We start from the raw sequence: 19,117 nt of genomic DNA on the forward strand, positions 1-19,117 counted from the left end.
GACTTTTTCAGCACTTTTTCACAGCAGCTACTGGTCTTCATAATAAGCGTGATTAAGGCTCCTTTTGGTGCTAAGATGCAGCTTTTATGATAAGTGGTCTAAAATACTCCTTAACCTAAAAAAGGCAGTAAAAGCTATGAGTTGTCTTGTCGTTAGGCGTAAGAGGGACTGTAAAGCAGAAATATACAGGTAATAAAATGCACATTTGGGAGCTAATCACATGTCCTGCTAAACATTCAAGCATCTATCTACAAATGGCAGGGGAAAATGATCTTTCCTTGTGACCGCATTCAACTTCCGATAATCAATAAAAATCATCCACATGATGGAACACGTGTTGGTATTAAATCTTTTTCCTCATTACGCACCATTGTAATCCCAGATTTTTGGCACCACATGAATAGGGATGACCCATTCACATGAAAGATTGATTGAAGATTGAAATAAGAACAATTAAAATAAGATTGAAGATTGAAATAAGAACAAGTAAAATAACAAGTTTTGATTGAAAGGAAATTAAAAAAACAAACAATAAAGTAAAAACTTGAATTGAAAAAACTAGACAATAAATTAAACAAACCAAATGGTTTGGATCCTAAGACAATGGATGCTTTCTCTCTCCCCTACTTTTGGATTATATACCCCTACTTTTGCCTTTTACAGATTTGTCCTTCTCCATTACAAATGAGACACCTCACACTTCACTTTTGCTTTTGCTTTCGCTTTTTGATTTCTTCTTGACCAAGGAATGTTTTGGGAGAATGTCATATTTTGAGATAAGGGCCTCCATCTCTAGTTTTCTTAGTTTAGGGCTTTGACTTTTGACCTTGACCTTTGACTTGATTTTCAGAAGACCAGAGATGGAGACCCTTATATGAAAATATGGCATTCTCAAAAACCTACCTTGGTCAAGAAGAAATCAAAAAGCAAAAGCAAAAGTGAAGTGTGAGGTGTCTCAAAAGTGATGGAGGAGGGCAAATCAGTAAAAGGTAAAAGTATGGGTATATAATCTAAAAGCTAGGGAGAGAGAAGGCATCTATTGTTTTAAGGTCCAAACCATTTGGTTTGTAGGAATTAGTCTTGTTTTTCAATTCAAATCTTTTACTTTATTGTTTTTCATTTCCTTTTATTTAAATCTTGTTATTTTTCTTTGTTTGTTTCAATCAATCAATCTTATCTTGTTATTCTTATTTCAATCTTCAATCAATATGTATTTCAATGTTTTCATGTCATTTACATACCAAACAACTTGAGTTTTCATGTTTTCATTATCTTAAACTAAACAAGTCTTTACCAAGAGTCTACCTTTCTTCTTATTAACTCCCACACTTAAACTCTAAATAATTTAGGATGAACCTCACTTCTTACACCACTTATTTGAAGTTACAACTTCAAATGGCGCCGCCGTCATAGATTAAAGGAGCAAGAGTGCTTGGTTGAGAATCTAAGGAGGAAGCACCATTCTCATCTTTCCATTTCTATTTTTTATAATTTTTCATTGTTTTATTTTGTTGTTTTTCAGTACTGATTTACTTTCTTGCAAATCAGGGTTTAGGACCAACAAGCTGGAGAGGAGCTGAAGTTACAGCCGAAAGACGACCAAACTTTATCAGAGCCGGCGGGCGACCACAGCCTAGTCAGTGGGCGACCGCCCAGTCACCTCCATGGAAAAGGGTCCAATTTTTTGGCAGTTCGGTTGTTTTTTTATGAATAGTTGAACACCAGGCTTAGATACCAAGGGTTTAGAGTTTTCATTGCCTTGGGAAGTTCAAGTGTGTGAGACAAGTTGTGAATCATAGCTCACACACTTTGAATCAACCTGGTAATCAACACTCTAAGTCTATTTGACTCTAGTTAATCTAGGTGATCAATCTAAACTAGTTAATCTAGTAGATTAGTATAGTATTAGTTTAGTTTTAATTTTTGGGCCCTTGAAGGCAAAGTTGTCTAAATTATCGAAAACCCAACTTGTGGGCTTTTTAAGTGAACCTTTATTGTAACTTAAAACAGGGTAAAGCTTGAAAGGTTGGGCCTGATTCTTAGATCACACGCCAACCGACGTTGCCTTCTCCTCAAGCAACGTGTAAGCATCGGCATGAGAGATAAATTCTAAACCTCCTCGAAGCCCAAGTAAGAGGATACCTTGTGTATTCAAGTATGCTTACATGAATGTTTGAAATTTAATTTCCGCACTGCAATTTACATTCACGCATAAGGCTGACCCGAGCCACATAACAACCATTAAGAAGTCATTCCCCAATGTAGGTAAATTGGATGTTGCTTGATTCTTGAAGCCCTAGACCAAAAAAATTAATTAAAATCAATCAACTAGAGCCCAAAGTAGTCACGCTCCTCCAAAAATGACAAAATTATAGCCACAAGGAATTAGAGTAATCAGTTACCAAATTCTGGTGGACTAATAACCTTCCTCACTCCCCTCCCTCAGATTCATTGTGAGTGAGATTCTTGGAAGCACACCACTTGGTGAAGTGACTGCCTACTCTTCTGAGATGTGTAGTAGAGCCATCCTAGTCTCACGCCCAATTGTTTCATTGAACAGGGCATAGCAAATTATCGACCATGCAAATATTTTCAAAAATCCAAAAAAATGAATTTCTACTATTTGTGCATCATCATTAATTGAACATTCATGTCTTATCAATATGCATCGCAACCATCATGGAATTATAATGCAAATCCATTACCTTATTCTTTTTGCGGTAGTCCTTATCACTAGTTATCCCATTGTCCATCTTATACCAAATTCGAGTCTACTACGGGAAATCTTTGTGATTATGAACCTCAATTTTAAACCTCTCTAGTACCCCATACACTCAAGAGTTTTCTAGTCATGGCAACGATTCATGAAGTTCCAATCACAAATAGTCAACCACCATTCATGTATCCATATGGTCAGTCAGAGTACGGTTTCAACGAAAACCCATTACCATACACATCACCATCCATATCAAATTCATATTCCACTCCACCATCCATCATAGACTAACTCTACTAGGAAATGGCCAAGCAAACAATACTAAATCAGCAAATAGCAACTACCTTATATTTTCTCCAATCTGATTAATAAGAGGCCACATCTTAGACTAATATTCTTCCAACCAGTCCAGAACAACAAGAGAAACAAGGTGTTACTATAACAAAGAGAAACAAGGTGTTACTATAACAAAGCCAATTGATAAAGCCCATCCTGATACTCATGACCAATCAAATCCCCATCAACCTCTACTTGACTATAATGAGAATTCTAAATCTTATGATAATGACTATATGCTGGAAGTCACAGTTTCTCTCACATGCCTTAACGCATCATCACCCATAAATGATGAAACTTCAACATAAGAAACTCAAGAGCATGTTGATAAGCACCCAAAACTGTATTATAAAACCCAATAGACACATAACATTTTTGTTCATTATGTGCTTAATAATCATGAAATAATCATATTTTCGTGTTTTTGTAGGTTTGCGCAACCAATGTAAAAATGAGGATAAAGCCAGTATTTAAGCACAAAATAGTGTGTCTACGTAAAGCTTTCTAAGTTAGCTCATGCAAAGCTCAACAAAACCCACCTAAAGCCCAGGAACTCCAACTGGATGATTCCAAGTTAAAAAGGGATTACGTGCACATAAGCATCAGACTTCGAACCTCATATCTTTTGAACCGGGACTCTAATTTTGGCGAGTGAGCTGCTCAGACGACCAGTACAATGAAATCTATGCAAAGGCGGGAAGTTATAAATATACCAAAAGACCGGCCTGCCACTAGATGCAGCACGTGGACCCACTATGCAAGCCCATAAGATTGGATGAGTCATCATGCAAGTCAAGATAAAATGTACAAATAATTGGCACAAATTGACACCTTGCATGACATTAATGAAGTTGACTAGATTTAGGTACTAATAGTGTAAAAAAATGCAAGGTGTCAATTTGTTTTGATTTGGAGATAAGATAGAAGTTAATGTTAATAATGGTGGGAGTTGGTTCACATGGGTGAAAAGAGAGAAAGCTTGAAATGGGCTGATTTGTATTTCATTTTGGACTCACTCCATTCATTCCATATTCATGCATGTGTTTTCATTTTAGAAAAAAAGCTTTAAGTTTACTTGTAATAGTGTTAATGGAGTAGTTTTTTTTCCTCTCAATAAAATCTTTTATTATTCAAGTAAAATCAAGTCTTTAATATCTCTTCTTCTATTGTTTTCTTAACTTAGCATAGTTTCAATTTGCACAATCATTTCAATCCCATGAACATGAGCTAAAATCCTCCCAAGGGGAGGGTTAATGATGCTCATATGAGGATTAGGCTACGTATTTTTGGAGTCCAGAATACCTAGTAACATAGGAATCATTTGACATCCTACCCCAAAATGGTAGAGCCCGGCCAAGTTCAAACCCTTAAATTTGACTGGTTGATGTAGAATGAAGCCCGGAGTTGAAATGATATTTCAGAGATGAAATATTAGTTCAACTCCTTATGCTAGTAAGATGGACTCAGAGATGAGTACATCTTGCTAGGGATTTGAGATGGTAGTGATCTGTCTTTAAAAGACTTGTAGATAGACTTTGCATGAGTATGATTAATCCTCTTCCTTTCTTTTTCTCTAGTTTTCTTGTTTAAACAGCTAAAATCCATTTTTTTTTTACCTTGTCTTGCATGTTAAGTTATCATAGTAAGTAAAAAATAAAAGTTCAAAACAAAAATCCTTTTCACTAGTTCCCTTGAAAATATTCTAGTTGTAACAGCAGCCTAGTATTTAGGTTGGAACGAAACCCTTACTCTAACCATACAAATGAAGAAATCTGAGTAAGGAAATCTTGAAAATTGATACGTAAATGGTTGTTATTGTTTCCTACATTTAAAACCATCAAAGTGCTAACATCAAATAACGTCGCTGCCATCCTAAAGATGTAGGGACCATACGTTACAAGCTGGAATAGGTCCAAAGGGAATCCCCCCTCTCCTACCCCTCCATTGTTTTTTCTTTTTTCTTGATTTGTTTGTTTTCGTTTGTATTTTCTTCTCGTTTTGCTACTGATCACATATTGTTATTTTGTTTAACATACAGGTACATTTGACTCGGACGTGCAACTGCAGCTACAAAACTATATAAGCTCACTCAATAACAATAAAAAAAAAAAATTAGAGCTTTATAATTAGTGTGGATTTTAGTGAAAGAACAACCTGTTCTTTGTCACTCCAATATTGGGTTGAGTTCAGGACATCTGTATTGGCTTCTTCCAAGACCATCAGGACTTCATAACGTTCGCATCGAGTGAAACGAACGTTTCCTTTCTTAGGTGGAGTTGCAAGACGCTCACAGGTTCTACGTTTTGTTTTTTTAAATTGTACGGCTATGCTATGATACGTATCGTATATATGCATGTTATGTTGTATCTATATAATATATCTTTTGTTTAAACATATAGATATATTAGCATGTTAGAATATTGTTCCATATTTAGCATATATATTACCTTATGAGTGGTTTAACATTGTTTAATACCATCTCTATACATATAAGTGGTATATCTTTGCCTGTTAACATATATATATATCTATCAGTGGAATATCCTTGTCGTTTAATTTATATATCTGTCTGCATAGCGAATCTTTGCATGATAGTCGATATATACACATTAAAAGATCGAATATCTTTCCATGGTAGAATATATATAAGTATGGATGGAATATATTTACATGTTGGCATATATAACTTTTGAGTTGTACATAGTAATTAGGGTGTGCTTTGGTATTTTGGCCATAACTTTGGCTACGGTTCTCTGAATCATGTGTGTGACCTCAATTTGGAAAGATCTCAATGGCACGCACACTGTCACCACTGAGCTATGCTCAATGGTAGCCGTTTGCGAGGTCAAAATCCACTGTTTGACCTTCCAAATTTATCATTTTAGAAAATTGCCTTGTTTAATAAGTTGATTTTGTCATGAAAGAGGAGAACATTCCAACAAAAGTTAAAATCTGAGTTGGGTAAGTTGTTTCTAATCCCTTCGGGGTGAAGTTGCTCTCAATATGACATTCACAATCTAACTGAGTATTGACGAAATCAATTTATTATGCAAAACACAAGTAGTATATTAGTCTATATATAATACGTTGCTTGTTTAGTTTTTACGTATATGTTATGTCTTTGCCTATCAGTATATACAAATGAGTAATATATAGATACGTATGAGTAGTTTCAATTTGCATGTTAGCATAGATATACGTATACGTAATATATATTTGCCTATTAGCCTCCATATACGTATTACTGATGTGTATTTGTCTGTTCGTATAGAAATATTTATAGATGATACATCTTTGCCTGTTAGTATTTATATACGTCTAAGTAGAATATCTTCACATGCTACAGTCTCTAGCTACATGTGAGTATATTATCTTTGCATGATTAGATTTTATATGCCTATTTAGTAATTTTAATTAATTAAAAATAATAATTAATTAAGACCGTGCATAAATTTTAATAATAATAATAATATTAATATTAATATTTTGCGGCTCTATCCTATGCATAAATTTTAAATTACTTAAAAATAATATATATAATCATAAATCTTAAACATATTCCAATGGTGTCTAGGAAGCTTGAAAGATTGAGGTTCCTTAATTAGGACCGTGCTTGCATGGAAAACCTCCCTCATATCTTTCTTGTGACCTGGCTGTTGGTTTATGCACACGTATTCCTAGCTTCACTGCTACGTTAACAGCAGCTTAGGCCTACATTGTTCACTTCTAATGCTTAAGAAAATAATAAAATTCAAGTAATAATAAGTTTCTTTTGTGCATCAGATCTAATTTTATGCTTGGATGAGATTAAGGTCTGGTAATAATAAAGAATTTGAACATACTTATTATAGGAGAAAATACGATAGGTAATTGTGTAAGCTCTCACCTCAACAAAGTTCTTCATCTGTTAATAAAAATCATCAAGATCCCTTGTCGCCATTAACTTCATTCGTTATGGCTAAATTTTAAACTCCATTTTGAGAAGCCCCTTCCGGACTTCTATACTGCCTTACAGGAAGGACCTTCTTCCTGCGTCAAACTCGAGGATATTGTCGGTGATTTTTGAATCCTGCCCAACATTTTTGGATTGTTACCTGTTTATCATGGTCTAGATCATGAGAAATCGTACAATCACCTCCGTAGGATTCAACAAGTAGCCACCACATTTCACCATCCATCAGTCTCTACCGAACAAGTCTTGCTTAGGTTGTTTCCTTTCACTTTAGCTTATAAAGCGTCAGTTTGGCTAGCAGGACAACAACCACAATCCATAGAAACATGGAATAAATTTGTGCAAGCTTTCATGCTACAATTTTATACTCAGAAGAAAACTACTGAAATGCTTCAGAAAATGTAATTCTTTCATCAAAATCCTCATGAATCATTTACAGAAGCATGGAGTCGATTTACTGATCTTCTTTTAGAATGCCCTCATCATCAGCTTGACACCGCTGTTCTTGTTCGTTCATTCTTTAATGAACTTTCCAATATGATCATCAAAAAGAAACACTTTATATAATGAACGGCGGTTTCTTCATGGACAAAGGAGCTACTGAAGCATATAATTTTCATGAAAAACAAGCAACAAGAGGTACACATTAGGGTAACACTGATTCTTCTAGATCATTTAAGGACACTGTTACAAAAGCTACATCTATTTTTTAGGTAAAACCCGATCCCAAATTAAAAAATCTGATAGAATCCCTGACTAAAAAAGTAGATGCCCTCGTTTAAGTAAACGATCAACTCCCAAAATAGGTCATGAACGTTAACACCTCCCTATGTATTCTTTGTCTCAGTCCTGACCATCTTGATGCTTATTGTCCCTTGTTATATGCCTCCCCTTCCCAACCATCAGAAGAGGCATGTGCATTCAACATTCCTAATGCACCTTGGAGACAACATCCGAATTTTGCTTGGCGCCTAAATTCCCAACAAATGGCTCCTCCAAGCTTCTCCAATCCACCTATTCGGCCATCCACCAACTTTATTCCATACCGCCAAGAAAATAATCAACAGTACCAACAAAGTTAAAATTAGTTTCAAAGTAATTCCAATGCTAACTACCAAATCAACCGCAGCCTTGTTCCAACCAATCCCAGTTCTGGCTATAATTCACAACTTCTCAGCAATAATCGTGAACTAGTCCCTGTTGCACAACCTATGCCACTCGCTACTGATATGACGAGCGAGACTTTCTTAGCTTACATGAACCAACAATCTCAAATACTGACGTTTATCCAACAATCGCTTCAACAATTAGCGCAAGAAAAGAGTCAGAAAGGCGTGTTTCCTGGACAAGCAGTTCCGAACCCTAAGCCAGCAAACACTGCCTTTGAACTCACTAATGCACCTGGTACAAATGCTCCAAACCAGGCCAAGGTGAATGCAATCACTACTTTTAGATCTGGCAAAACCGTAGGCAGTCAAATACGTATGCCAAATGATCAACCAAAGGTAATTGGATTGTCTAATAAATTTGTTTCCGATAAGGAACCTATGATGGAAGCACCAATTCTAACAAAGTCACCAACTCAAAATTTGGGAAATGAGCAAGCAGATCCCTATGCCAAATTCCGTCCTAAGGCACCGTTTTCTACCCGTTTGACAAAGAATAAACCTGACAAAAATTTTAATGAAACTCGAGAAACTTTTAAGAATTTGACAATCAACTTACCTTTTCTCGATGCCTTCAAACAATTGCCAAAACATGCAAAGTTTTTGAAAGATTTATGCACCACAAAATGGAGAACCAATGTTCCTCAACAAGCGTTCCTCACCGAACAGTTCCCATCTATCACCGAATACAATGGTATAGTCAAATACAAGGACCCTGGTAGACCAATAGTTCCATGCACATTAGGTGACAAATATACGACTACTGCGCTACTAGACTTAGGAGCTAGTGTGAACTTACTTCCATATTACTTATTCAAACAACTAAGTTTTCATGAGCTTAAACCTACCACCATGACTCAGTAGTTAGTTGATCGTTCCATTAAGTATCCAAAAGGAATTGTGAAAAATGTCCTCGTAAAATTCCAAGACTTTTACTATCCCATCGATTTTATCATTCTAGATACAGAAGTTGCCTGTGACTCCATTCCTATCATCTTAGGGTGTCCGTTCTTAGCAACTACTAATGCTTTCATAAACTGTAGGGATGGTTCCATGACCATGTCCTTCGAAAATCTTTTGGTCGAGGTTAATGTGTTCAAGTTAGTGAAACAAATTCCAAAGGTTGAGATTAATGGCGAGGTTAACATGGTTGACAGCCTTATGCAAGAGTATTTAACAAACTCTTTTCTAACAATGAAGTACACCAATTTCTTTCCTTTGGTGTTTCTGAATTTGATGTCAATGCTTACACTCAGAAAGTAAACGCGTTATTAGAGTCAATACCACTATTTGAGCCTATTACCGTGATGTCGAGGGATTTAGATGACCATCAATCTGTTTTCTCTATGGAAGACGACTTTCCTCAAGAATCTTTGATACACATTCCTCCCACCCCTGACTGAAAGCCTATTCCTTTGGATTTAAAATACGTACATCTTGATCTAGATGGTAGTCACCCAATTATCATCACAATTGACTGACGATTAGGAATCCCGTTTAATTAATGTCAAATAAAAACACCGTTCTACTATTGGATGGGCATTGACCCTAGTGGGTGCACCCATCGCATACATCTTGAAGAAAATGCAAAAATGTCACGTGAACCACAACATCGTCTAAACCCAGCCATGAAGGATGTGGTAAGGGAGGAAGTTTTAAGGTTACTCGATGCGGGTATTATATACCTTATCTCTGATAGTGTTTGGGTAAGTCCAGTCCACATTGTTCCCAAGAAGTCTGGCATTACAGTTATGCAAAATGATAAAGATGAATGCATCTCCACTCATATCCCAGTGAAATAGAGAATATCCATTGACTATCACAAACTTAATGTGGTTACTTGTAAGGATCACTTCCCACTTCCCTTCATCGACCAGATGCTTGAACGTTTAGCGGGTCATGCATATTATTATTTTCTTGATGGTTATTCAGGCTATTTTCAAATAGTCATAGATCCTGCTGATCAAGAAAAAACAATGTTCACCTATCCGTTTGGTACATTTGCATATAAACGAATGCCTTCCGGCCTTTACAATACCCCTGGTACATTCCAACGCTGTATGCTTCACATTTTCAGTGATATGGTTGAACATTTTATAGAAGTCTTCATGTACGATTTCTCAATATATGGTAATTCTTTCAATAGATGTCTATTAAATCTTGAAAAGGTTTTTACGTGTTATGAAGAGAAAAATCTCGTTCTTAATTGGGAAAAATACCATTTTATGGTTACAAAAGGAATAGTTTTATGACATATTGTTTCAAAGGACGGAATCTAAGTCGATAAAGCTAAGATTGGAAAAATTGCTTCCCTTACTATACCAAAAATAGTTCACGACATATGTGCATTTTTAGGACACGCAGGGTTCTATAGGAGATTTATTCAACATTTTTCTAAGGTTGCTCGACCTTTAACAAATCTCCTACTTAAAGATGTCATTTTTTACTTCAATTTCAATTGCAAACAAGCTTTTGAGATCTTAAAATTTGCCCTGGCTACAACTACTATAATTGAACCACCTGATTGGTCTAAACCTTTTGAATTAATGTGTGACGTAAGCGACTACGCTATTGGAGCTGTCCTAGGGCAACGCCGAGATGACAAGCCAATTGTCATTTACTACGCTAGTAAAACTCTTAATGAAGCTCAACGTAACTATACCACCACTGAGAAAGAGTTTCTCGTTGTTGTCTATGCTTTGGATAAGTTTCGTCCTTACCTAGTTGGTTCTTCCACAATAGTTTACACTGACTATGCGGTACTTCGTTACCTGCTAACGAAAAAATATGCAAAACAGTAGTTAATTCGATGGATACTCCTATTACAAGAGTTTACTCTAGAACTTAAAGATAAAAAAGGCTGTGAGAATGTAATTGTATACCATTTATCACTACTCATCAGTGATGTCGATAATGATACCGAACCTATCTGTGATTCCTTTCCTGATGAACACTTGTATTCCGTCTTTCATCTCCTTGGTACGCTGATATAGTAAATTACCTAATAACCAAGGAAGTCCCTTCATCTTGGTCTCGTACTGACCGGAAAAATTTCTTATCCAATGTGAAATTTTATTTTTAGGATGATCCTTACCTCTTCAAGTATTGTTCAGACCAACTGATCCACCGTTGCATTCCTGACTGGGAACACAAAGATGTGTTATCCTTCTGCCATAAGTAATCTTGTGGTGGTCATTTCAGTGGTAAGAAAACTGGGGCCAAGGTTTTACAATGTGGGTTTTATTGGCCAACACTGTTTAGAGATGCACATGAACATTGTAAAGCATGTACCCGCTGCTAGTAGCTAGGACGCATTACTCAACGCAATATGATGCCCTTAAGTCCAATTTTAATGGTGGAAATTTTTGATGTGTGGGGAATTGACTTCATGGGTCCCTTTCCAAATTCTCATGGCTTTCTCTACATACTAGTAGCTGTTGACTACATGTTAAAATGAATTGAGGTAATGTCATGTCGTGCGAATGATCAGAAGACTGTCGTTTTGTTTGTAAAAGAAAATATTTTCTCTTGTTTTATTTGGAGTTCCCAAAGCTATCATTAGTGATGGGGGGAAACATTTTTGTAATAAAAATTTTGAATTGTTAGTAAAGAAATATGGAGTCACTCACAAGGTGGCAACTCCATATCATCCTCAGACCAGTATGTAGCCAAGTAGAAGTCTCTAATAGAGAGATTAAGTCTATTTTAGAAAAAATAGTTAATCCATATAGGAAAGACTGGTCTCTCCGTTTATTTGATGCCTTGTGGGCATATAGAACGGACTTCAAGACACCTATAGGCATGTCTCCTTATCGCCTCATTTTTGGAAAACCTTGTCATCTGCTGGTTGAACTTGAGCATCGTGCTCTATAGGCCATCAAAAGCCTAAATTATAATACCAATGCGGTAGGGGAGAAGCAAAAATTACGATTAAATGAGCTTGAGGAAATTCGGAGTGATGCCTATGATCTCTCGAAGTCCTATAAAGCCAACATGAAAAGAGTGCATGACAAGCACATGGAGAAAAGATTTCAAAATTGGTCAAAAAGTTTTGTTGTACAACTCAAGATTACACATTTTTCCATGAAAATTGAAAACACGATGGTCTAGTCCTTTCACTATCTCTGTTGTTACCCCTTATGGGGCTATCTCTTTGAAAAATTGAAACGATAACATTGAATTTCAAGTAAATGGCCAATGCCTTAAACATTATCATGAGTTGCATTCTCCAAATGTCGAAAAGACTCTTCTCCAAGATCTAGTCTACATAGACTACTAGATTCGCTGGTATACTTCCTTCCATGTGTTTAAAAAAATGGGAAGTACACCATTAGGGTAGTCGGGCCCTCTTTTCTTTTCTTCTCTCAAATCTCTTAGAGTGTGTGGTTGCAAGCACCGGAACCGTAGTCCACAAAAACTCTATTTCAAAACTGAGTATTAATGTTTTCTGATAATCGAGCAAACGTGCCTTCTGGTAAACAATAGGTGCCAAAAATTTCCCCTCCTTCCTTCTCTTCCCTTTTCTATTCTCTTCCTCACGAACTTCAGCTTATCATTTGGTGTAAGTCTCACCCATCTCGAATAGGTAATAGTCATAGTACTTTGCTCGTAAGCGACATGCACAAAAGATCGAGTAGTGTATACATTGTCAAACACCTTTCTGTCCTGGTCTTAAATTATTATCTGATATTTTCTGGTATAAGGTATACTTTTGTCTGACACCAGCTGAGCAGGATAAACTTCGTCGTCGCCCCATTGCTCCCACAGGTTGGGGTTCGTCTTGAGGATCTGACATTAAAATACTCACAATTGTCTTGAGGATTTGACGTTAAAAGACTCACAGTCATTTTGTGGATCGGACATTAAAAGACTCAAAATCGTTTTCAGGATCTGACGTTAAAAGACTCAACATGTATATATTCGAGTTTTTTTTTCCTTAACACTATTTTTGTACCCAACGAGATTCATGTTCAACATCGAATGTGGCCTTCTTAAGACTCGAGCAATGGATTCCACCAGACCAACCCTTAGTCACTACAACATAAATGACATTTCCCATCACTTAAAAAGTGATGTCAAAAGTATACGACATCAGTTTTGAGAGTGATGTGAATGGTGGCGACGTGAAAAGTCAGGGTTTTCCACATCACTTTTTAAATGATGTCCACAAGTGATGTTACTTCACATCACTTTTTAATTGATGTCCACAAGTGATGTTATAACTTTGCATCACTTTTTAATCGATGTCCACAAGTGATGTTATAACGTTTAACATCACTTTTCATTCAGATTCCAAATTACTTGTAAAGTGATGTGAAATAACTCTATAAATCACTTTAAAAGTGATGTCCCATTTATCAAAAGAATAAAAAAAAATAATAATAAAAAAACAAAATTTCCAATATCATCCCAATATAATACCATTTTTCTGGTTATTTATTATCAAATAAAAATGAAATGTATCTTAAAATCACATTTAAATAGTTATGAGGTAAACCTTAAAATAACTGAATCCAAATAACCACAAGTAAACCGTAAAACATGAAAATCGGAAAGATAAGTGTGTAGAGCAGTTAACATAGTGTCAAAATCATAATAAGAACATATCACATGACAGCCAAAAGTACGATGGGAAAACCCCAACTTGATAATTAACACCTTATAGCTTGTCCTAAAATTCGGAGAGGGGAGTCATTTGCTCCTTCAAGCCCTTCCTCCTATGAATCTCAGACATAAGGGTTGTTGCTTGTGACCCAGCCTCCAAAGGATCTGAGGACATCATGTCCCAGTGATCAAACACACACTGTGGGAAGGCCTGTCCGGATGTTGCGGCTCCGAAGTTGACCGGAGAACCCAAATGACTCAATGATTGGCAAGCACGCTTTGATGTTATATAATGGAGTACCGGCCTCTGATCTCCTCAAAGACATGCCCACGCTTCTGATTCAAAACACCATAAATACCACCAAGTGCCGCACGGGGCACGGATCTCGACCATGTAAACAGGCTCCAATAGCCTTGGCTTGGCAAGAATCTGTGAAGCATAGATGACTCTCCTTGCGGTTGGAATGACGACCACCACCTCGCGTGAATGGCATCGAGGGCATGGAGCACCGACATCACATACCTCAAAGCAAATACCCTTCATGTTCTTCAGATAAATAACCCTCCGCCTATATAGCCAACCAGTTTTTCAGATATGTACTTGGGAAGAAACGCTCCTCCCAGAATAGGCACAAAAGTTGCAATTAGGTGCCCAGCAATTGCTCCGCCAGCCACACCCCAAGGAGACTGTATAACACCTAGAGCGATTGCTGCAAGCATAGATCGGTCCCCCTATTCAGCAAAGAACACAAGGTTGAAAAACTTCCATATGATTTCAAGTGGATTTGTTAGCCACTTTGCCATTTTTTTCTTCACACAACATAATAAGTCATCTGCAACAGTTACTAAACAATAAGAACTCGGAGGTAAATGGACTGGTTCTTTGCCTAAGCAAGTAGATATGGGGAGGCCATTTTAAAAAAAAGACCTTTAAGGCTTTATCACATCCAAAATGGATAAATATCATGAGATTTCAAAATAACAAATGCTTATAGGCTTTGGTAGAGCATATGGTTCCAGAGGAGCTTTCTCCCAAAGTTGCAGAGAGCTTGCTGATGTCTTGAGCCAATCATCCTCATACCTATTTACGTAATATAAGCTTAATTTTAAGTACAAGTACACACCCGAAGTAATAGTACTTGAATCCTTAACATCACTTGTAACTGATTCACCAAAACATCCATCAGCATCACCTAACTGACTGTGACCTTTGCACCAATCAATGACCAATAATGGACCATCCAAATTTCCAAATGCAGACTTCAAGGCTAGTTTTACATCTGAATTTAGCAAACCAATCACAGAAGTTGCCTGAACATGTTGCAAATAATAATTTGAATTAATATAATCACTAGAAGGGTGTGCACGTTCGCATGCATGTTTTACATATGATACCTCTGTTACAGGCATCTAAAGCTTGCAATGGATTTTGGTGCAAGAGAAGGTTGGAGTCGTAATTGGGAACAAAAAAGCAAAAAACCCAAAAAGAGAAACAAGAAACAAGAAACAAGAAATAATATTGTAGTGGAAGAATCTCAGTGTGAACACAAGGCTGAAAGACTTCCATATGATTTCAAGTGGATTTGTTAGCATAGATTTCAAGTGGAACTTGTATGAGAGGCTTCTCCGGTTTAGATATCTCTTTAGCAGGAAGAGTGCCCTTCTGGTTGTCATTTTCCTCTCTTCCATCAAATCCCCCAGGCCCAATACTAATATTAGACGACTCTTGAGCTCTAACTGTGCCCCGAACTAAACTCAACCTCGATAGTTTCCTGTATCTCAATGAAGGAGATGTTTTAGTTGTTGATAAATTAGTAGAACAAGGCAAATAATCAAAGAAAGATAACAAGGGACGTCTCCCTCTTGAGAGAACAACAGGTGAATGAAGCACTCTCCTTTGCATCTTTGCTTCACACTACAATCTTTTTTTCTATAATGCAGCAGAAAATTGAAAAAGATGATTCTTTTTTTTGAAGAAATCGTGAAAACAAGGTATAAATTAGTTAATGTCAAACTGGTATATGAGAAGAAAATCAAGAGGGGAGGAAGAAAGGAAGAAGAAACAAACCTACTTCGCAATAATTTTCAGCCGACTTTCTAGCTTTTCCCATAACAGTTTGCCCTAAGTATAAATTATACCAAGTTCTCTCAGCGGGAAACCAAAATTTTCAGTATCAAATTTTTCTAATTTTCGTTTAAGGCTAGCACGGACACACCTCCTAATAGGCTATGTCCGCATCGACGCGTCGGACGCGGACACGGCATGGATGCGCGTCGGACGGGAGTCAACATGGTCAAGACGCAGTCAACTAAACCGGACGCAGGTCAAGACACAGTCAGGACGCAGTCAACATGGTCAGAACGCGGATTTTGACCTAAAAAAAAAAAAATAAATCAAAATAATATTCAAAAACTCAATTTTTTCATTTTTTTTGTTTTGTTAAGACTTATGACATGTTTTTAAAGTTTGATTAGGAAATATTAAACTTAATTTTGTGACTATTTATCTTTAATAGTTTTGAATTTATGAATGTTGATACATTTAATTTATTTTTTTATTTTTAATTTATATAAAATAAAATTATAAATATTAATTAATTTTTATGCCCTTTAATACGGCGTCAAGGCCCTCCTACTTTTTTTAGATATAACCGAAGTCGCCGCCCGTGTCAAGTGCAAATAGTTTGTTTAACCAATGGGCTATTTAATTTCTATTTAAACTAATTTTTCGATGGTCTTTCAATTATAGGGAAACCAAAAAAAATTGCGGTCTTTTATTTTTTATTTCTCGTTTCAGGGCGTCTAGTATAGCAAACCAATCACGCGCCTGTTTCATTTCTATTTAACCTAATTTTTTTCAGTGATTTTTTCTAACTAATTAACTTAATAATTAATAGGTATATTAATAATAACACTTCTGGAAGTCACGTCACAAGTCATTTTGAAAACTTGGCAAAGTCACTTTTAAAGTGATGTTGAATGCATAGATATTACATCACTTTATAAGTGACACGGTGAGTGACAAAACCTTTAAAGTGATGTTGAATACATAAATATTATATCACTTTATAAGTGACACGGCAAGTGACGTAAAAAAGTGTTACTATATCACTATCACGACATCACTTATTAAAATGATGTTGCACAACTCTACTACATCAGTCTTTCAAATAAGTAATGTTAAAAAAAGACTATGATAATTATTACATCACATGCTAAGAAAAGTGATGTCATAGTTTTCATATGACATCACTTTGTTGAAAGTGATCTAAAATTAGTGATGTCATATGTCATATTTGTTGTAGTGAGTTAATTGCTACTTAAGTTCTTTTTGGGGCAGGTTGAGGCTATACCATATGTAATAAGGGTAATATTATTAGACCGTTGCACCCCTCGCACGGTCAAGGATGGCGTCGTCCTACACCCTAGTCCCCCAAAATATAAAATTTAAGCCACAGTCTGGTTGTATTGGGTTCCCTCGAGCGCCGACATGACCGTTGCCTAGAACTTTATGTGGAGAGTCTTCTAGAAGTCCGGTGTTGCAAAATGTTACTCTTCCCCTTGTACATTTCTATATAGGTCCCTAAAAAAAATTATTGAGTTCTGTTTCCACAGGACTCAACCCCTTAAAAAAAAAGAGGTTTGAATGTGCACTTGCCATATCCCATTGGATGGCATTTTTAATGTCGATCATTTTGGTAGCTTATTCGTTCCATTAAGAGTTGAAACGAATCGAGATTTCACATTTGAAGTTTTCGGACCAGTTCGGGACATAATGAGAAATTATTTATGTTATAAGATTATTGCCTTCCTACTATAACTATATTAGTTTGTTCATTTATGCATTGGGCCTAATCTTTAAGTCCAACAGAATGATTCAAATAGTAAGTCCATCAGACTTATCCAAAGTAGGCTCACGGTAAAATACCCCACAAGGCCCAATGGCTTGATTAGGCACGCTAATCCACAAATGTTCAGTTTTTCGCCTATAAAATCCGACACTCCTCATCAAACTTCACTCATCCCATTCTCTCACTCTCCACAACTTAATTTTCGCAAACTCTCATCTTCTTCAACATAATGGATCCGATCGAGAAATTCGAAAAGCAGCAACGGATTTGCATTCCAGGTCTTCCTGATAACAATATTTATCGTTGTGATACTGTTAATCATGCATAACATCCTCCAGAATATCTAGATCTATGTAACCTACATCTCTCTTTTCCTTTGTCACTTTGTATATTAGTGTGGTGTGTTAAATAATACACAAACATTTGTATGGTTTACGTTATTAAATGGAGAAGTCCCCTATTTAATATTTGTGTATATTAGTTGTATTTTTACCTTATTATAAACATAAAAAAATCATAAAAACCATAACAAATAAACAAAATCAATAACTCACAAAAATAAATCAATCTCGACTCATTATGTTCATAGCAAGTCACGCACGCTACAAGATAGGCCTAACACATGTCGCGCACGCAGCTCTATCATTCTATCCATCTTCTATTATTGAGGTTTGCTACATCAATTCAGAAATTACCTATAGGTCTAACTATACTATGGCTACTTCACCTTCGTACGTTCTATCTCTTTGTATACCTCAGTAACAGTCTTAGGGACGTTATTTCAATACCCTATTTGACAACTCAAGATAGAAAATATGTGTTGGTCTAACTGCCATGTGAAACCTTCCTCCGTATTTTCTAACATTGTGAACACCTCATTAATTGTTTTGGGAATCTGACATGAAAAAACCTACTATGGATACCCATAGTTGCTGTTACATAATTATGTGTAACAACAACACATGTTTCACTTGTGTTTCCACATATTAATTCTGGATCTAACTACACTTGTCATCCTAATTCGTAAAGGCTCATATATTGGCTATAAATCTCTTCTTTTCAGCCATCTTCATTTCACGCATTCTTCACTATCCTTCCCTCACTTATACTTTCAAATGGATCAACCAAGAAAGATAGTGCCCGAGAAAAATTATTTGAATTATTTTTTTATGAAGGCCTGTTTTCTCCATATTTTGACACAGAAATTGTACGTCGAGGATGGATGCCTCTTCTATATCATTCGGAAGCTGCTTATTCCGAGAATTGGTTTTGATGTTCTACCAATTTAGCAGACCTGACCATGGTAAATTCTATTTCCATGCCCATGGACAACAATTTGAATTGACTAGGGAAATTATCTCTGACATACTTCAAATTCCAATGAATAACCCGGAGTTCCATATTCAAGAGTCGCCATTTGATACCGTCAAACAAATACTAAAGGCCACTGTATCTCGTAGCGAAATCGGAAACAGACATCACATTGTTCTTC

At 36.3% G+C, this 19,117-nt stretch overlaps 1 protein-coding gene and 1 non-coding gene across 2 annotated transcripts; both read right to left on the bottom strand.

The window, feature by feature from the left end:
• Positions 1–7,391: 7,391 nt before the first annotated feature.
• LOC147474430 (small nucleolar RNA R71) lies at positions 7,392–7,496 on the bottom strand. Its single transcript, XR_015209965.1, has one exon. It is a non-coding gene; the product is annotated as a small nucleolar RNA R71 (small nucleolar RNA).
• Positions 7,497–14,323: 6,827 nt separating this feature from the next.
• On the bottom strand, positions 14,324–15,677 carry LOC147474431 (uncharacterized). Its single transcript, XM_086585080.1, has 3 exons — positions 15,384–15,677; positions 14,864–15,085; positions 14,324–14,506 (listed from the first exon to the last, which is right to left on the bottom strand). The coding sequence occupies exons 1-3, from the start codon at positions 15,675–15,677 to the stop codon at positions 14,324–14,326; spliced, it is 699 nt and encodes a 232-aa protein (XP_086441206.1).
• Positions 15,678–19,117: the final 3,440 nt, after the last annotated feature.

Source organism: Coptis chinensis, chromosome 9, assembly GCF_015680905.1.
Source record: "Coptis chinensis isolate HL-2020 chromosome 9, ASM1568090v1, whole genome shotgun sequence".
NCBI lineage: Eukaryota > Viridiplantae > Streptophyta > Magnoliopsida > Ranunculales > Ranunculaceae > Coptis > Coptis chinensis.